Genomic DNA, 22379 nt, shown 5'->3' on the forward strand with positions numbered 1-22379 from the left:
ATACACTCTTTAAATTAAAAGAATTTTTTAAATATTTTTTTTTTATTTTAAGAAATTTTTTTTAACTTTATCGTAAATTTTTCAATATCTTCCAATATTACTAAAGACAAGATTTTAATGCGAAATGAAAGCTGAGAATAAATACTAATTTTGGTTTTTTTTTATTTAAGAAAAAATTATAAACTTATTAAATTAAAATCAATATAATAATTTAAATTTATTATTTTAAGAGAAATTTTTTTAACTTTATCGTATATTTTTTAATAACTTGCAATAGAGCTAATGAAAAGTTTGGAATGCCAAATGATAGCTAAGAATAAACACTAATTTCGGATTTTATTTAAATAAGACAAAATTATACACTCTTTAAATTAAAATAAATATTTTAAATATTTTTCATATTTTAAGAAAATTTTTTTCTAACTTTATCGTAAATTTTTCACTATTTTCTAATACTGTTAAAGAAAAGATTTGAATGTCAAATTAAAGCTAAGAATAAACACTAATTTCGATTTTTATTTATTTAAGCAAAATGTATAAACTTATTATAATAAATGAAAAATAATGATTCTTTCATATTTTAAGAACATTAAACTTTATTGTAAATTTTTCATTTACTTATAATACAAATAATGAAAAGTTTTAAATAGCATATGAAAGCTCAAAGAAAATACAAATTTCGGTTTTCATTTATTTCATTAAATTAAAATAAATTTTTTAAATATTTTTTTTTATTTTTTGAAAATTTTTTTTTAACTTTATCGTAAATTTTTCATTTTCTTCCAATATAGCTAAAGAAAAGATTTAAATGCCAAATGAAAGCTAAGACTAAACACTAATTTCGATTTTTATTTATTTAAGAAAAATGTCTAAACTTATTAAAATAAAAGGAATATAATAATTTTTGTTTCTTATTTTAAGAGACATTTTTTTAACTTTATCGTATATTTTTTAATAACTTGCAATAACGCTAACGAAAAGTTTGGAATGCCAAATGATAGCTAAGAATAAACACTAATTTTGGGATTTATTTAATTAAGAAAAAATTATACACTCTTTAAATTAAAAGAAATATTTTAAATATTTTTCTTATTTTAAGAAAATTTTTTTCTAACTTTATCGTAAATTTTTCACTATTTCCAAATACTGTTAAAGAAAAGATTTGAATGTCAAATTAAAGCTAAGAATAAACACTAATTTCGATTTTTATTTATTTAAGCAAAATGTATAAACTTATTATTATAAATGAAAAATAATGATTCTTTCATATTTTAAGAACATTAAACTTTATCGTAAATTTTTCATTTTCTTATAATACCAATAACGAAAAGTTTTAAATATCATATGAAAGCTCAAAGAAAATACAAATTTCGGTTTTCATTTATTTCATTAAATTAAAAGAAATTTTTTAAATATTTTTTTTATTTTAAGAAAAAACTTTTTTAACTTTATCGTAAACTTTTCAATATCTTCTAATATTGCTAAAGAAATGATATGAATACCAAATGAAAGCTAAGGCTAAACACTAATTTCGGTTTTGATTTATTTAAGAAAAATTTATAGACTTATTAAATAAAAAGGAATATAATAATTTTTAGTTTTTATTTTAAGAATAATATTTTTTTAACTTTATCGTAAATTTTTTAATAACTTGCAATAGAGCTAATGAAAAGTTTGGAATGCCAAATGAAAGCTAAGAATAAACACTAATTTCGGTTTTGATTCAATTAAAAAGAAAAACATTTTCCTTGAAAATGTTAATTTTTATATTTTATCGTAAATATTTACCAAGCTTGCAATATAAATAACAGAAAGATTTTAATAGCATGTAAAAGTTTAAATTAAATACTAATTTCGTTTTAAATTTATTTAAGAAAAATTTGTATTTTCCTCAAAAATTTAATTTTTTAAATTTTATCGTAAATTTTTAAATTACTTGCAATGTAAATAAAAACAAAATTTCAATGCCAAATTAAAGCTAAGAATAAACATTAATTTCGATTTAAATAATAAATTCGTTTTAAATTTCTTTAAGAAAAATTGTATTTTTCTTGAAAATTGCTTGCAATATAAATACAAACAAAGTTTGAATGCCAAAAGAATGCTTGGAATAAACACTAATTTCGATTTTTATTTATTTAGGAAAAAATTTATAAACTTATTAAAATAAAAGTTTACAACGAACAAATTATGTCCGCCTTAAAATCCATACTTTGAGCTAAATTCATTTGTAGATTTTTATTACTATCTGAGGAACTAGTTAAATAACTCCAATAAAAATTTATTTGTCATAGAAGAGAGATAATAGAGATTTACAATTATTTTCTTGTGGGTTCTTAACGATATCTACGACGATTTAATTATGTCCGTCCGTCCGTCAGTCAGTCGGTTTTAAAGTTCAAACTTTGACCTAATTTAATTGGTAGATTTTTATTAATAACATAAGAACTTATCGAAGGAACCTAATGAAGATCTATTATTCATAGAAGAGAGATTGTAGCGATGCAAAAATATTTTCTTATGTTTCCTTAGCAAAATTTACAAAGAGCTGATTATGTCCGTCCGCATATCCTCTTAGATTCCATGCAACATAATTTATTCATTAGCAGTAACCTAGGAACTAATTAAAGAACCGTATTGAAAATATTTTCATCGTGTAGGAGACATGATAGCGATTCAAAAATATATTTTTCTGGGTGTTTAAAAAAATCTACAACGAGCTAATTATGTCCGTCTGTATGTCTGTCTTAAAATTAAACCTCTGACCTCAACTTATTTGTAGATTTTTATTAGATCTGTCTTGAAAATCAAACCATGACCTCAATTCATTGGTAGATTTTTATAACTTAGGAATTAATTGAAGAATCTAAAACAAATATTTTTGCTATATACCAGAGAAGATGACGACTTAAAAATATTAAACTCTGGGTCCTTAACAACATCTACAACGAGCAAATTAAGTCCGTCCGTATGTCTGTCTTAAATTTCCTGCAGAATTTCTTATTCATTAGTAGACTTTTATTAGAAACTTAAAAACTAATTGAAGAACCCTAATAATTTTTTTTTAGGCATATAGTAGAAATAATAGGGTTTTAATAATATTTTCTTTTGGGAATTTTAGCGATATCTACAACGATTTAATTATGTCCGTCCGTATGTCTGTCTTAAAATTTATCGTCTAACTTCAATTTATTTGAAGATTTTTGTTAGTATCTATGAAACTAATTGAAGGACAGTAATTAAAAGGTTTTAGTCAAATAAGAGAGATGATAGCTAACCAAAATTAGTTTCTTTTGTGTGCTTGACTAAATCTCTAAAGATTTAATTATGTCCCTCCTTCCGTCCGTCCGTCTGTATGTCTTAAATTTCAAAGTTTCAGCTAAATTCATGTGTAGATTTTTATTAGTAACTTAGGAACTAATTAAAGAATCAGAATGAATTTTTTTAAAAAAATATAACAGAGATAAAGTTTATCAAAAGTATTTAAATGTGGCTCCTTATGTTAATCTATCATGGTTTAATTATGTCCCTCCATCTGTCTGTCTTCAAATTTAACCTTTGACCTCAATAGGCGTCCATTAGCATTAATGAGACAATATTCTAACTGATTTTTTCGTATTAATTTTCTAAATTTTTTAGTATTTGTCTCAAAGTCTATAGTAAATTATTTATTGCTTAAATGACGTTGTATATTTCTAACACCTGTCAATTAAACTTATAATTTTTATTAGTTCATTCATTCATACTTGTGTTAAACTAATAAAAATAATATATTAAAATTATGGTCAAACAACTGAAAATTAAAGTCAACGTTTTGATATTATTAGGGAATGTGTAAAATAAAGGGTGTTTTTTTTACGTCGCATAGAACTTAAAATTGGAAAAAATAACACAAAAAAGTAAATTTGAAAACAAAAAAAAATTTATTTTTTGAAAATTTTTGATTTCGTCTGTTTTTGGCGAAGCTTATTCTGGCAGACCAATTTTAAGCCACTTTTTGGAGAATTGCTGGGAGTATGTCACGAATAATACGAACAATGTTGACCTTCAAGACTTCAATTGTTTTTGGTTTATCAGCATAAATCTGTGACTTCATGTGGCCCCACAGGAAATAATCGAGAGTTGTTAAATCACATGATCTTGGAAGCCAATTGACAGGTCCATTTCTCGATACCAAGTAATCGACAAAATTTGTTTATTTCAATAAATCGATGGTTGAAACCACATCTCGATTGTTTTATAACAAAATTTGGATCCTCCATTACATCCAGAAGACTTGAAAAACTGAAGCCGGGGTTCGCGTTAAGATCAATGAAGATCGTTACCGCAACATGATCAATGACTTTTTTTGTTAGAAAATATAGATGACATTCCGTAACCGTAATAAAACAATGTCATCTATATTTTCTAACAAAAAAGTCTTTGATCATGTTGCGGTAACGATCTTCATTGATCTTAACGCGAACCCCGGCTTTAGTTTTTCAGTTCTTCTGGATGTAATGGAGGGTCTATAGGGTCTGCTGTGGTTTGGTATCTCTTAATATGTCCAAATTTTGCTATCAAACAATTGTCTATAAGTACTGCGAATCGATGACTGATCTTCAAAGTAAATTTGGATAATTTGGTAGTCTTGTTCAAGCTTCAATGTATTCATGAAGAGAGAGCGTGAGAGAGTATGACAGTTGTTTGACAGTTCTATTGGTCTTAAGAAAAACACCCTTTATTTAATAAAACCCAACTGAGAGCAAAGGTTCTAAACAAAAATTTAATTTCATTTAGACATAAATTAACATTTAAACTAATGTTTTTTTTTTAAATTTTATGACATTTTTCAAACCAAAAATTACAAGAAAACAAAAGACATAAGTTACAAAACGTGCTTTAAATTGAAGTCATTGTTTAAAAGATTTTTCAGTTTTTTAATGGTTGTTTTTTTAAAGGAAAATTAGTTAATTACTTGGATAGTTACTACCTTGACTATTTAGAACAATTAAAGTAATTGAAATTATTTGAAATTATGAGTAAAATTTAAGATTTGTTTGGTTTTTTTCTTTTAATGTTTAAGTGTTGAAGTGTAGTTTTGTAGCTAAGCTTAAAGCTTTAAGCTTCTTTTAGTTTCTCATAATTAAAGCTTTCATGAAATTGTTTATGCTGTTTAAGCCATTTGAAAATGCCAAATAATATAAAACAGGCGCACACACAAAAATTGAAAAGACTTTAGTTTTAAACAGACAGACGAATAATTACACACAAAAAAATAAATATTTTTCGGTTTTAACGTGCTATAAAACCTATAAATAAACGTAAAAAAGCAACATTTCAAGATTTGCCACAGCAAAGTGAGCATTGATTCAAAAAAATTTTCAAAACTAAAAAAAAAAAATTAAAGAAATTTAAAAAAATTACAAAATAAAAAAGAATTATATTAGGAAACCAAGAAATTTATTAAAGAAAATTGTTTAATAAAGTGTAAAATAAAGTTTTAAAACAAGTGTTTAAACAATTATAATTAAATTACTTCCTTTTTGTTTGATAAAAATCAACAAAAAAAAGTTTTATATTTTAAACCAAACAAAAAAAAGTGTAAAAAACAAAATGCAATCATTTATGTTGCAAGTTTTGTATATTGCTGCAGCAATAATCGGAAGTACACAAGCTGCTATAGCAACATTACCCAATGCCCAGGAATTTGCAACATCCACCAGCTCATTAGTAAATGTTGATAGTTTGCTGGCATTTCCACAACAAGCAGATGCAAGCTCTAGCAGCAGTAGCAGCAGCAGCAACAGTTTTAGCAACAGTGAGGCAAATGGTAAACTAAAATAATTCACTACAATTATTTTCTAGTAAAGGAAATGTTTGATTGAAATTGAGAACTTGAATGTTTACATAATTTTCAGTTTTTTGGATTTGAAAATTGTTACATACTAATCAGGTTTATGGGTTTTTAAGTTTTCCTATATAAAAGTGTTGGCGTCTGGTTTTTTTTCTATCTCTCTTTTGCAAATATTTATTATAAACATTCGTTTTTGGTAAACTTATCATAGTGGGTTTTTTGTATGTGGAAAACCACCTAAAGTTTTCTAGCAAAAAAAAAAAAAATAAAGTGATATTAAATGAAAACTAGTTTAATTAAAATGCTTTGGTGTTTTATGAGTGTCATTTAGGAAAATATAAAATCAAAGAAATTGCCCATAAATCAGCCATATGAAACCAGAAAAACCAAAAAAAAAATATTTCAAAAACAAGTTTTTATTTAATAAATTGCAGTGATATAATATTTAAAAAGAAAAGAAATAACTAAAGAATTCATAATACATAAATAAATTCAAAACATTTTAGCTAATTTACTGCAGGTCAAAGTTTGAATATTAGGACAGACAGGCGCACGGACATAATTAAATCAGGGTAACTTTAGTTAAAGAACCACAATTAAATATTTTTGATTCACTAAGATCTCTGTTATATTTTTAAAAAAAACTTTCATTGAGATTCTTTAATTAGTGGCTAAGTTATTAATAAAAATCTACAAATGAATTCAGCTAAAACTTTGAATTTTAAAAAAAAACTAAATGACAGACGGAAGGACGGACATCATTAAACTATTATAGGTTATGTTAAGCAGCCCAAAAAAAAATAATTTTGGTTAGCTATTATCTCTATTATATGCATAAAAGATTTGCAATACGGTTCTACAATTAGTTTCTTAGATATTAAAACCAATCTATAAATAATTGAGGTCAGAGGTTACATTTTTAGACAGACATACGGAGGGACATAATCAAGTCAGGGTAGATTTAGTTAAGGAACAGCAACTATATAGTTTTGATTCACTAAGATCTCTGTTATATTTTTAAAAAAACTTTCATTGAGATTCTTTAATTAGTTGCTAAGTTATTAATAAAAATCTACAAATGAATTCAGCTAAAGCTTTAAGAAAAAACATAAGGACAGACGGAAGGACGGAAGGACAGACATCATTAAATCATTGTAGGTTATGTTAAGCAGCCCAAAATAAACTAATTTTGGTTAGCTATTATCTCATATATAAGAATAAAAGATTTTCATTAGGGCTGTTCGATTCTTTAATATTAATAAAAATCTATAAATAAATTGAGGTCACAGGTTAAATTTAAAGACAGACAGACGGAAGGACATTATTAAATCGTGGCAGATTTTGTTAAAAACCCAAAAGAAAATATTATTAAAACGCTATAATTTCTATTATATAACAAAATTATTTTAATTGATGTTCTTCAATTAATTCCTAAGTTACTGATAAAAACCTACTAATGAATAAGAAATATCGGCATGATATTTCGGATAGACATATGGTCGGACATAATTTGAACATTGTGGATTTTTAATGGATATTTTTAAATCGCCATCCTCTTATATGATCTTTAAGGTTCTTCAATTATTTCCTAAGTTACTAATAAAAATCTACAAATGAATTCAGCTAAAGCTTTGAATTTTAAGAAAAAACATATGGACGTACGGAAGGACGGACAATATTAAACCATTGAAGGTTATGTTAAGCAGCCCAAAAGAAACTAATTTTGGTTAGCTTTTATCTCTTCTATAAGAATAAAAGATTTTCATTATGGCTGTTTAATTCATAGATACTAATAAAATTAAACAAATAAATTAAGGTCAGAGGTTAAATTTTAAGACAGATGGACATACGGATGGACATTATTAAATCGTAGTAGATTTTGTTAAAAACCCAAAAGAAAATATTATTAAAACGCTATAATTTTTATTATATAACAAAATAATTTTAATTGATTTTCTTTAAGTAGTTCCTAAGTTACTGATAAAAACCTACTAATGAATAAGAAATTCTGCATGAAATTTAAGATAGACATAAATTACACTTTGTTGATTTTATTAAGGATCCAGAATTTGATATTTTTAAATCGTCATTCTGTCTCTTATATGATCTTTAAGGTTTTTCAATTAATTCCTAAATTACTAATAAAAATTAACCAACGAACTGAGGTCATCGTTTGAATTTTAAGAAAAACATACAGATGGACGGAAGGACGGACATAATTAAACCACTGTAAATTTTGTTAAGCACCCTGAAGAAACTAATTTTGGTTTGTTATTATCTCACTTATGGGAATAAAAGATTTTCATTATGGTTCTTCAATTAGTTCCTGAGATATTAATAAAAATCTACAAATGCATCTACAAATAAATTTAGTTTAGACGTTCAATTTTAGGACAGACATACGGATGGACATAATTAAGTAAGGGAAGATTTAGTTAAGGAGCCACAACAAAATATTTTTGATTCACTAGCATCTCTCTTATATCCCCAAAAGATTTTCATTAAGATTCTTCTATTAGTTCCTAAGTAATTAATAAAAATCTACAAATAAATTAAGCTGAAACTTTGAATTTTAAGAAATAACATACGGACAGACGGAAGGACGGACATCATTAAACCATTGTAGATTTTGTTAAGCATCCGGAAGATACTAATTTTGGTTATCCATTATCACTCCTATATGAATTTAATATTTAAATGTTTTCTTTGGCTATAAAATATTTTTAAATTATTATTATAAAAAAAATAATGAAAAAGTTAAACAAATCTTCTCTCAAAATAAATAAAATTATTATTTTCCTTTTAATTTAATATGATTATAAATTTTTCTTAAATAAATCAAAATTGAAATTAGTATTTCATCATAGCTTTCTTTTGGCATTCAAATATTTGCTTTAATAATGATGCACGATACAAAATAATTTACGATAAAGTCGAAAAAAAATATTTCCGAAAATCAAAAAAAAAAATATTTATTATTTTCTTTTAAATTCAATAAATTCATAAAATCCTAAATAAATAAAAACCGAAATTAGTATTTTTCTTTTCAATTTCAAATGCTATTTGAATCTATTCTTTAAAGCTATTGGAAGTATTTAAAAATTTACGCTAAAATTAAAAACTAAAAAAATTTAAAATTTTTCAATTTATTTTTATTATTTTTCCTTTTAAATTAATAAGTTTATACAGTTTTCTTAAATAAATCAAAACTGAAATTAGTGTTTAAATTTAGCCTTCGTTTTGTATTTAAATCTTTTCATTATCGTGTTTAAAAGTATTAAAAAAATTTACGATAAAGCTAACAAAAGTTTTCTATTGAAAAAATCTAATGTTTTTTTTCTTCTCCTTTTAATTAAGAAGTTTATATAGTTTTCTTAAATAAATCTAAATTGAAATTAGTGTTTAATCTTAGCTTTCATTTTGTACTAAAATCTTTGCACTATTGTGTTTAAAAGTGTTTAAAAAATTTACGATAAAGTTGAAAAAAAAATTAAATTCGCAAATTTTACAATCAATTTTTATTATTTTCTTGATTAATTTAATAATTTTAAAAACCGAAATTAGTGTTTATTTTTAACTTGCTTATGCTATTCAAATCTTTTCGCTATTGCTAGTGCAAATATTTTAAAAATTTACGATAAAGCTAAAAAAAAATGTCTATTGAAAAATAAATTAATTTAGTTTTTCTTCTTTCTCCTTTTAAAGTAATAAGTTTATGTAATTTTCTTAAATAAATCAAAATTGAAATTAGTGTTTAATCTTAGCTTTAATTTTGTACTAAAATCTTTGCATTATTGTGTTTAAAAGTTTTTAAAAAATTTACGATAAAGTTAAAAAAAAATTAAATCTGCAAATTTTTCAATAAATTTTAATTATTTGCTCTTTAATATAATAATTTTTTAAAGTTTTCTTATGTAAATAAAAACCGAAATTCGTATTTATTTGTATCTTGCATATGCTATTCAAATCTTTTCGTTATTGCTAGAGCAAATATTTTAAAAAAATTACGACAAAGCTAAATAAGTTTTCAATTGAAAAAATAAAATTTTGTTTTTATTTTCCTTTAAATTGTTCCTAAATAAATGAAAACCGAAATTAGTATTTCATGTTAGGTTTCATATTGTATTAAAACTTTTACGCTAAGACTAGTAGAAGTATTTAAAATATTTACGATAAAGCTAAAAAAAATGTTTCTTTCAAAAAATCTAATTTTGTTCTTTTTTCTTTTAATTTTTCCTAAATAAATGAAAACCGAAATTAGTATTTCATGTTAGCTTTCATATTGTATTAAAACTTTTACGCTAATGATAGTGGAAGTATTTCAAATATTTACGATAAAACTAAAAAAGTTTTCTATTGAAAAAATTAATTATGATTTTCTTTTCTTTTTAATTTTTCCTAAATAAATGAAAATTGAAATTAGTATTTCATCTAAGCTTTCATACTGTATTCAAATTTTTACGCTAAGGCTAGTGGAAGTATTTCAAATATTTACGATAAAGCTAAAAGAATTTTTTTTTTCCAAAAATTCGTATCTTGTTTTTTTTTTCTTTGTCATTTTTTCTAAATAATTGAAAACCGAAATTAGCATTTCATGTTAGCTTTCATATTGTATTAAAACTTTTACGCTAAAGCTAGTGGAAGTATTTAAAATATTTACGATAAAGTTAAAAAAATTCAAAAATATTAATTTTACTGCATTAAATATGTATTTGAGGTTTTGCTTTAATAATGTTGTAAAAATTAAATTCTAAAATTTGTAATTATGTTTACAAAATATTTTTTCAAGGTAAATTAACTTGTTAAGCTTGAAATTTTTATGAAAATATTTGAAAGAAATTATTAAAGAATGTGAAAAAAGGTCAAACTGGAAATTAGTTTTTACTATACTAGAAAAAACATAAATATTTCTAAACAATTAAAATTTTACTACAAATGTTTTATCAAGAGCAACAACTACAACAACAAAATTGTTTGTAAAACACAAAAATTAATGTTCTACTGTTCAAAAATATTAAATGATGCATTTAATTAGATGAGTTCAGATACAATTATTTGTAATTGAAAATAAATTTATAAATTTCTTGTCTTAAAAAAAGAGTTTAAATTACTAAAATATTTTTTAATTAAGCTTAAAACTTATTTCATTGTTTTTTATTTATTTTTTCATATTTTCCAAAATTTATCACTCTCATTACACTTATTATAGTTTCAAACATTAAAAGCTTCAAATAATAATTATTAACAAACCAACAATAAATACCCTTTTACAAAATCTACCACATGTTGCAATTGTAATACAAAAAACAATTATAAGCGGCAGATAAGTAAATAAATGAGAAAAAAACACACACAATATAAAAGACTTTGAGTCATTAACACTACACAACAAAAGTATACAAACGCATAGCCACTTAAGCATTAACTGAAAATGAACTTTACAAATAACCGCAAAAAAAACAATAAAATGTATTTTTTTTTAAACTGCTTTTGGTTTGGCTTAAATAATTTAAAACAGATTTTAAAGCAACAAAATAAAATACTGCAGAAAAGAAAAAAAACTTTGAACGAAAACAAAATTGATGTAGGTCAGTTAGCAGTTTTTGGTTTTTGAAAGACCAAATGAATGAGTAAAAAAAACAAATAATAAAGAAATACAAGAAACTGACTAATAATAATCAAATATTTTAAAGCTTCTGATGGAGTTAACTAAATGCTTTAGTTTTTGATTTCTAAAAGCCGGTTACATTAAAATAAAATTTAGCTTAAGGTGTTTTGGTTTCTTAAATTTGTTAGTATTTTTGCAGTTATTTTTACAGGTTTTGAAGTACATATTATGAATGAGTCAACAGTAAATATGCATAAAATGGTAATTACATGACGGAAATGAGACCAACTGGTTTTTAAATATTACCAAGGGAAACAAAAGAAAAACATATGATAACAAATTTTGCATTAAATATTTTTTTTCTACAATTTTATAAATTAAATTAAAATCAAAATTAGTATTTCACTTAAGCTTTTTTATGGTAATCAAATCTTTTTGCTATTCATATTGCAAATATATTAAAAATTTACGATAAAATTTCAAAAAATTTTAATTTCAAGGAAAATATTATATTTTGGGAAATAAATGAAAACCGAAATTAGCATTTCACTTAAGCTTTCTTATAGTGTAAAAATATTTTTGATTTTTATATTGCAAGTATTTTAAAAATTTACGATAAAATTTCAAAAAATTTAAAATTTCAATGAACATCAAATTTTTTGGGAAATAATAAAAAGCTAAATTAGTACTTCACTTAAGTTTTGTTATGGTATTCAACTCTTTTTGCTATTCCTATTGCAAGTATTTTAAAAATTTACGATAAAAATTCAAAAAATTAAAATATCAAGGCAAAAACTCTTTTTTGGAAATAAATGAAAAACGAAATTAGCGTTTCATTTAAGATTTCTTATGGTTTACACAACTTTTTGTTAGGGCTATGAGAAATATTTTAAAAACTTACGATAAAATTTCAAAAATTTAAAATTTCAATGAAAATAATTTTTTTTTGGATATAAATAAAAACCGAAATTAGTATTTCATTAAAACTTTCTTATGGTTTACACAACTTTTTGTTAGGGGTATTACAAATATTTAAAAAATTTACGATAAAATTTAAAAAATTTTTATTTTCCAAGAAAATTAAATTTTTGGTAAATAAATTTAAACCGAAATTAACATTTAATTTGGACTTTCTTATGATACACAAATCTTTTTGTTATATATGTTTGAAGTATTTTAAAAATTTACGATAAAATTTTAAAAAAATAAATTTTCAAGGAAAATTAAATTTTTTGTAAATTAATTTAAACTGAAATTAGTATTTAATATTAGCTTTCATTTAAAATTAAAAAAATTTTTATAATTTTACTCCAAGTATTTACAAAATTTACGATAAATTTTCAGGGAAATTTTTATTATTTGTTAATTAATTTAAATCAAAATTAGTATTTAATTTAAGCTTTCAATAAAAATTAAAATCTTTTGTTATTGTAGGTATTTTAAAAGTTTACGATAAAATTAAAAAAAATTTAGTTTCTAGGGAATTAACTTTTTTTGTTAATTAATTTAAACCGAAATTAGTATATAATATAACTTTCTTATGGTATTGAAATAGATTTTTTATTGCTTTGGCAAGTATTTAAAAAATTTACGATAAAGTTTTAATAAATTTAATAATCCAAGAAAATCTATTTTTTTGTAAATAAATTTAAATCGAAATTAGTATTTCACTTAAGCTTTATTATAGTATTCAAACTTTTTGTTATTCCTATTGCAAGTATTTTAAAAATTTACGATAAAATTTCGAAAATTTTAATTGTCAAGGAAAATCCAAATTTCGTGAAAAAAAATAAAAACCGAAATTATTATATTATTTATATTTTCTTGTGGTATTAAAATATTTTTATTATTGCTATTGCAAGTATTTTAAAAATGTACGATAAAATATCAAAAATTTAAATTTTCAAGAAAAATTTTATTTTTTGTAAATTAATTTAAATCGAAATTAGTATTTAATATTATCTTTCATTTGAAATTTAAACTTTTTCCTTTTTGATGTTGTAGGTATTTCAAAAACTTACGATAAAATTTAAAAAATATTCAAATTCTAGGAAACTAACTTTTTTTGTTAATTAATTTAAACCGATATTAGTATTTAATTGAAGCATTCTTATGGTATTGAAATAAATTTTTTATTACTGTGCCAAGTATTTTAAAAATTTACGATAAAGTTTTAATAAATTTAATTTTCAAGGAAAATTTAATTTTTTGTAAATTAATTTAAACCGAAATTAGTATTTAATTTAAGCTTTCATTTAAAATTCAAAAAATTAGTTTATTCTTACTGCAAGTATTTTAAAAATTTACGATAAAATTTAAAAAAATTGTAGTTTCTAGTAAATAAATTTATTTTGTTGATTAATTTAAACCGAAATTAGTATTTAACTGAAGCTTTCTTATGGCATTAAAATTAATTTGTTTTTGCTGTGGCAAGTATTTGAAAAATTTACGATAAAGTTACAAAAAATTGTATATTCAAGGAAATTTTTTTTTTTTTTTAATTAATTTAAATCGAAATTAGTATTTAATATTAGCTTTCATTTGAAATTTAAACTTTTTCCTTTTACATGTTCTAGGTATTTCTAAAACTTACGATAAAATTTAAAAAAAATGTTCAGCTTCTAGGAAATTAACTTTTTTGTTAATTAATTTAAACCGATATTAGTATTTAATTGAAGCATTCTTATGGTATTGAAATAAATTTTTTATTACTGTGCCAAGTATTTTCAAAATTTACGATAAAGTTTTAATAAATTTAATTTTCAAGGAAAATTAAATTTTTTGTAAATTAATTTAAACCGAAATTAGTATTTAATTAAAGCTTTCACTTAAAATTAAAAAAATTTGTTTATTCTTACTGCAAGTATTTTAAAAATTTACGATAAAATTTAAAAAAAACTGTAGTTCTAATTTTTTTGTTGATTAATTTAAACCAAAATTAGTATTTAACTGAAGCTTTCTTATGGCATTAAAATTAATTTGTTATTGCTGTGGCAAGTATTTTAAAAATTTACGATAAAATTTCAAAAATTTTAATTTTCAAGGAAAATTAAATTTTATGTAAATTAATTTAAATCGAAAATAGTATTTAATATTAAATTTCATTTGAACTTAATATATTTTTCTTGTTGTTACTGTAAGTATATTAAAAATTTACGATAAATTTTCTAAAATTTTCCGTTTCAAAGAAAATTAAGTTTTTTGGTAAATAAGTAAAACCCGAAATTAGTATTTTATTTAGGCTTTTTAGTGACATGAAATTTATTAAAGTGTTACTAAGGCAAGTATTTTAAAAATTTACGATAAAGTTTCAATAAATTTAATTTTCCAAAAAATTTTATTTTTTGGTAAATAAAAAAAACCGAAATTAGTATTTCATTTATGCTTTTTTGTGGCATTAATTTTTTTTAATTATAGCTAAGCCAAGTATTTTAAAAATTTACGATAAAGTTTAAAAAAATAAAATTTTCCAGGAAATTTTATTTTTTTCTAAATAAAAAAAACGAAATTAGTATTTAATTTAGGCATACTTATAGTTTACAAATTTTGTTGCTATGTTTATTTAAAGTATTTAAAATATTTACGATAAACTTATTTTTTATATTTTTAGTTTATGAATTTGTTTCACAGTTGGTCACATTTAACACCTTCATGTAAAATTTTCGTAAGATTTCTTTGCACCTCAAACACTGCATAAATGTATTTCTTTATTTAATATTACGCTATTAAAATCATATGAAATTGAAATAATTGTGGTTTATCTTTAAAATATGTAAAAAAAAAATAAAATGTGATTGTTGTTGTTTAACAAGTGTTAATTGAAACCACAATCATTATTAAATTTGTGTTATTTGCATTGATGAAATTTACCACAAATTTCTCAATTTAACCTTCAAATCATAAATACTTAAAGAAATAAACAAATTTCTTAAATGTATGAAAATAATTGAAAAAAAAAACTTAATAAGACTTAATTTAAAGTCTTGTTACACTCAAACTTCTTTTGTTTCAATTATGTTCATTAACTTAAGTTTTTTGTTTAATCTTGTCTGATTTCAATTTGAAATATTTAACGGTTTCATTCAAAAACTTAATTCATAGCAGTAATTTTTTATAATTTGTTACAATTTTTTGTCTGTTATAATTTTGTTTATGCTCAAAACAATGCAAATTATTTAGATAATTTTTGATCTTGACCCAAATGTTTATTTAATTTAAGTTTTATTTGTTTCTCGGTATAATTTTAAGTCTATATTTATTTGAGTTGTAGGTATTTACTTGTCAACAATATTAACAAGTTTTTTTTTTACTCTTCAAGTGTCTAACAAACAAAATTTTGTTTATTAAATTAGTAGCAGAAATGCTCAGAAGATAAAGTGACAAATTTTTCAGAAAAGCAGACAACCATGTGCTAAAACTAAAAAAAAACTTAATATTTATTTAAATTAAAGTTAAGGCGTAGAAATTTAAGAATAAATAATTTGCATGGATGATATTGGTGACAAAAAATAAATAAATGAAAAAATTGCTGATAGGAAATATGAGGAACAAAGTAGCTAGTGAATACAGTCCGATGAGATCAATAGTTTAGATCGCGATCGGCTAATAACTTGTGTATACAATCCGAAGGGAAGTATTCTGTGACTCCCAATCGGCCTACCATGACTTATTGCCTAAGAATAGCTGTCTCTCAATCATCAAATTCAATATTGAGCTTTAATAATTTTTGCATAGACTTCTTATATTAAAATTCACATAAACTATTTGAGAATTATAACACATTCCAAGGTTAGGTTACGTTACATGATGGGTCGCTCACAGTTACTGTAATCTGATCTTGAATTGACGAGTAATCAAACTAGATTGAATCCTATTTTTCATTTGCAATATTCATTTACTAATTTGCCAAATTTCTAACAAATTTGTCAGCTAAATTATTTGCAACTTGAACCAAATAAAAATGTAGATTTTATAGTTCAATGACCTTTAACTTTATAACTTTAATTTATATTAAAACAAAACAACTTTCAATTTCACAAAATACAAACCAACAAAACAAAAACACAGCCAGAAAACTAAATAAAATGACAATGAACTTAAGGGCCTCACAAATTACAAGGTAATAATACAAATTACAACCAATAATAAAATTGAAACGCAGGCCAACTAAAATACTTTAATGTAAAATAAATGTTCAACGAAACAACCCTGAAAATAAAAAGGTTTTCTTTTAAAAGGTCTTACACACGCCTTACAATGAAAAGTGAGAAATCAATAGAAAATGAAAAAACCCAAACATGACTTAAAAAAAGAAACAATGGATCATGAACACAAACAAAACAAATTTAGGGTCATAAAATGATTAAGATGTTAAAATACAATTGTTTTATCTGAAAAAATCACTTTTCTCTTTACAGCCAGAAGAAGTTTACAAATCACACCTTGCTCTCTAAGTGATCCTAACCAGAATGAGTGCATTAAAAACTTAATGAACCAAGTGGTACCTGAATTGAAGGTGAGTGAGACAATTGTTTATCAATTTATTGTTTTTTGCTAATTTAATGTTTGTGTATTCTTTAGGTCGACCTTCCTGAATATGGTTTGGGTTCCATTGATCCCTATTTCTATAGACGTGGCATTTTCCGTTATGCCAACGATGGCATCCAGGGTGGTCTTTTGATCAAGAATATGCAAATCCATGGTATTTCCAATTTACAAGTCAAATCGTTTGTGGGCAATTTCACCGATAGCGGTTTCATAGTGAAGATGGGCGTGGAGTGTAAACAGATTATGGCTGATGGGCAGTTTAAGGCTGATGTTAAGTTTGGTGGTTTGAGATTGGTGCCCAAGGGACCATTTAATATAACAATTGGTGAGTAAAGAACTGAACTAGAATCTGAATTAGAATCTGAACTTGAACCTGAACTAGAACCTGAACTTGAACTAGAATATGAACTAGAACCTGAACTAGAACTTGAACCTAAACTAGAATCTGAAGTAGAATCAGAACTAGAACCTGAACTTGAATCTGAAATAGAACCTGAACTAGAATCAGAACTAGAATCTGAACTAGAATCAGAACTAGAACTTGAACCTAAACTAGAATCATAACTAGAACTGAACTAGAACTGAACTAGAACTGAACTAGAACTGAACTAGAACTGAACTAGAACTGAACTAGAACTGAACTAGAACTGAACTAGAACTGAACTAGAACTGAACTAGAACTGAACTAGAACTGAACTAGAACTGAACTAGAACTGAACTAGAACTGAACTAAAACTGAACTAGAACTGAACTAGAACTGAACTAGAACTGAACTAGAACTGAACTAGAACTGAACTAGAACTGAACTAGAACTGAACTAGAACTGAACTAGAACTGAACTAGAACTGAACTAGAACTGAACTAGAACTGAACTAGAACTGAACTAGAACTGAACTAGAACTGAACTAGAACTGAACTAGAACTGAACTAGAACTGAACTAGAACTGAACTAGAACTGAACTAGAACTGAACTAGAACTGAACTAGAACTGAACTAGAACTGAACTAGAACTGAACTAGAACTGAACTAGAACTGAACTAGAACTGAACTAGAACTGAACTAGAACTGAACTAGAACTGAACTAGAACTGAACTAGAACTGAACTAGAACTGAACTAGAACTGAACTAGAACTGAACTAGAACTGAACTAGAACTGAACTAGAACTGAACTAGAACTGAACTAGAACTGAACTAGAACTGAACTAGAACTGAACTAGAACTGAACTAGAACTGAACTAGAACTGAACTAGAACTGAACTAGAACTGAACTAGAACTGAACTAGAACTGAACTAGAACTGAACTAGAACTGAACTAGAACTGAACTAGAACTGAACTAGAACTGAACTAGAACTGAACTAGAACTGAACTAGAACTGAACTAGAACTGAACTAGAACTGAACTAGAACTGAACTAGAACTGAACTAGAACTGAACTAGAACTGAACTAGAACTGAACTAGAACTGAACTAGAACTGAACTAGAACTGAACTAGAACTGAACTAGAACTGAACTAGAACTGAACTAGAACTGAACTAGAACTGAACTAGAACTGAACTAGAACTGAACTAGAACTGAACTAGAACTGAACTAGAACTGAACTAGAACTGAACTAGAACTGAACTAGAACTGAACTAGAACTGAACTAGAACTGAACTAGAACTGAACTAGAACTGAACTAGAACTGAACTAGAACTGAACTAGAACTGAACTAGAACTGAACTAGAACTAGAACTGAACTAGAACTGAACTAGAACTGAACTAGAACTGAACTAGAACTGAACTAGAACTGAACTAGAACTGAACTAGAACTGAACTAGAACTGAACTAGAACTGAACTAGAACTGAACTAGAACTGAACTAGAACTGAACTAGAACTGAACTAGAACTGAACTAGAACTGAACTAGAACTGAACTAGAACTGAACTAGAACTGAACTAGAACTGAACTAGAACTGAACTAGAACTGAACTAGAACTGAACTAGAACTGAACTAGAACTGAACTAGAACTGAACTAGAACTGAACTAGAACTGAACTAGAACTGAACTAGAACTGAACTAGAACTGAACTAGAACTGAACTAGAACTGAACTAGAACTGAACTAGAACTGAACTAGAACTGAACTAGAACTGAACTAGAACTGAACTAGAACTGAACTAGAACTGAACTAGAACTGAACTAGAACTGAACTAGAACTGAACTAGAACTGAACTAGAACTGAACTAGAACTGAACTAGAACTGAACTAGAACTGAACTAGAACTGAACTAGAACTGAACTAGAACTGAACTAGAACTGAACTAGAACTGAACTAGAACTGAACTAGAACTGAACTAGAACTGAACTAGAACTGAACTAGAACTGAACTAGAACTGAACTAGAACTGAACTAGAACTGAACTAGAACTGAACTAGAACTGAACTAGAACTGAACTAGAACTGAACTAGAACTGAACTAGAACTGAACTAGAACTGAACTAGAACTGAACTAGAACTGAACTAGAACTGAACTAGAACTGAACTAGAACTGAACTAGAACTAGAACTGAACTAGAACTGAACTAGAACTGAACTAGAACTGAACTAGAACTGAACTAGAACTGAACTAGAACTGAACTAGAACTGAACTAGAACTGAACTAGAACTGAACTAGAACTGAACTAGAACTGAACTAGAACTGAACTAGAACTGAACTAGAACTGAACTAGAACTGAACTAGAACTGAACTAGAACTGAACTAGAACTGAACTAGAACTGAACTAGAACTGAACTAGAACTGAACTAGAACTGAACTAGAACTGAACTAGAACTGAACTAGAACTGAACTAGAACTGAACTAGAACTGAACTAGAACTGAACTAGAACTGAACTAGAACTGAACTAGAACTGAACTAGAACTGAACTAGAACTGAACTAGAACTGAACTAGAACTGAACTAGAACTGAACTAGAACTGAACTAGAACTGAACTAGAACTGAACTAGAACTGAACTAGAACTGAACTAGAACTGAACTAGAACTGAACTAGAACTGAACTAGAACTGAACTAGAACTGAACTAGAACTGAACTAGAACTGAACTAGAACTGAACTAGAACTGAACTAGAACTGAACTAGAACTGAACTAGAACTGAACTAGAACTGAACTAGAACTGAACTAGAACTGAACTAGAACTGAACTAGAACTGAACTAGAACTGAACTAGAACTGAACTAGAACTGAACTAGAACTGAACTAGAACTGAACTAGAACTGAACTAGAACTGAACTAGAACTGAACTAGAACTGAACTAGAACTGAACTAGAACTGAACTAGAACTGAACTAGAACTGAACTAGAACTGAACTAGAACTGAACTAGAACTGAACTAGAACTGAACTAGAACTGAACTAGAACTGAACTAGAACTGAACTAGAACTGAACTAGAACTGAACTAGAACTGAACTGAACTAGAACTGAACTAGAACTGAACTAGAACTGAACTAGAACTGAACTAGAACTGAACTAGAACTGAACTAGAACTGAACTAGAACTGAACTAGAACTGAACTAGAACTGAACTAGAACTGAACTAGAACTGAACTAGAATTTGAACTAGAACTGAACTAGAACTGAACTAGAACTGAACTAGAACTGAACTAGAACTGAACTAGAACTGAACTAGAACTGAACTAGAACTGAACTAGAACTGAACTAGAACTGAACTAGAACTGAACTAGAACTGAACTAGAACTGAACTAGAACTGAACTAGAACTGAACTAGAACTGAACTAGAACTGAACTAGAACTGAACTAGAACTGAACTAGAACTGAACTAGAACTGAACTAGAACTGAACTAGAACTGAACTAGAACTGAACTAGAACTGAACTAGAACTGAACTAGAACTGAACTAGAATTTGAACTAGAACTGAACTAGAACTGAACTAGAACTGAACTAGAACTGAACTAGAACTGAACTAGAACTAGAACTAGAACTAGAACTGAACTAGAACTGAACTAGAACTGAACTAGAACTGAACTAGAACTGAACTAGAACTGAACTAGAACTGAACTAGAACTGAACTAGAATTTGAAATAGAACTGAACTAGAACTGAACTAGAACTGAACTAGAACTGAACTAGAACTGAACTAGAACTGAACTGAACTAGAACTGAACTAGAACTGAACTACAACTGAACTAGAACTGAACTAGAACTGAACTAGAACTGAACTAGAACTGAACTAGAACTGAACTAGAACTGAACTAGAACTGAACTAGAACTGAACTAGAACTGAACTAGAACTGAACTAGAACTGAACTAGAACTGAACTAGAACTGAACTAGAACTGAACTAGAACTGAACTAGAACTGAACTAGAACTGAACTAGAACTGAACTAGAACTGAACTAGAACTGAACTAGAACTGAACTAGAACTGAACTAGAACTGAACTAGAACTGAACTAGAACTGAACTAGAACTGAACTAGAACTGAACTAGAACTGAACTAGAACTGAACTAGAATCTGAAACAGAATCTGAAGTAGAATCTGTAGAATTTGAACTAGAATCTGAACTAGAATCTGAACTGGAATCAGAACTGGAATCAGAACTAGAATCTGAACTAGAATCTGATCTATAACTGATCTAATACTGAGCCAATACAGAACTCCAACTATTTACGGGAAAAAATATCATAATTTTGTAAAATCTTATTAATTTTTATTTCAATTCCTTTTCAGACAATGTTCGCGCTACCGTTTTAACAGACGGCAGTTTCATCAATCGCGACAACAGTGTAAGATTGCAATTACATCGCCTGAATGCCAATGTAGCGGTAGGAAATGCCAAAATTATTGCCAATGGCATCTTCTCAGATCGTAACTTAAGTAAGTTTGCATATAAATCTTAAGCAATTTTTAGTTTTTTCTAACTTTATTATTTCTATATCCTTTCCAGACGCCATGATCTTAAATTTGGTGAATGAAAACTTGCCAGAAATTACCCGTGTCGGCATACCAGCCACTCGAGAACAGTGGGCCCCCATTTTAGTGGAACATGTTAATAATTTCTTTGCCCAAGTTCCTATAGAAAAGTTTTTAACACAATAAGTTTATAAACCAAAAAAAAATTAAGAAAAAAACACATCAAAATCGCAATGTATTGTATTTAGTTTAGTTTGTAAGCATGACATTTTTGTTTTATATTTACACACACTCACTCACCTTCACACACAAACACACATATACAAATATTATTAATTTTTTTTATTTATTTAAATTTTTTTATTGGATTATTTGTTTTACAAGTATCTTAAGAAGTGATTAAAATTTGTATATTGTGAAAAAATTAAAAGAAAATTTAAGAAATAAAATTAACCCTACACAAAAGTTTTAAGTACAAAATAATTAAATAAA

At 25.7% G+C, this 22379-nt stretch overlaps 1 protein-coding gene across 1 annotated transcript; it reads left to right on the top strand.

Moving 5' to 3' along the window:
* Positions 1 to 5540: 5540 nt before the first annotated feature.
* Positions 5541 to 22379, top strand: LOC135951326 (uncharacterized). The gene is made up of 5 exons (XM_065500960.1): positions 5541 to 5812; positions 16862 to 16959; positions 17025 to 17316; positions 21705 to 21851; positions 21922 to 22379. The coding sequence occupies exons 1-5, from the start codon at positions 5596 to 5598 to the stop codon at positions 22071 to 22073; spliced, it is 906 nt and encodes a 301-aa protein (XP_065357032.1). The 5' UTR covers positions 5541 to 5595; the 3' UTR covers positions 22074 to 22379.

This window comes from Calliphora vicina, chromosome 2 (assembly GCF_958450345.1).
Source record: "Calliphora vicina chromosome 2, idCalVici1.1, whole genome shotgun sequence".
In the NCBI taxonomy this organism is placed as follows: Eukaryota; Metazoa; Arthropoda; class Insecta; order Diptera; family Calliphoridae; genus Calliphora; species Calliphora vicina.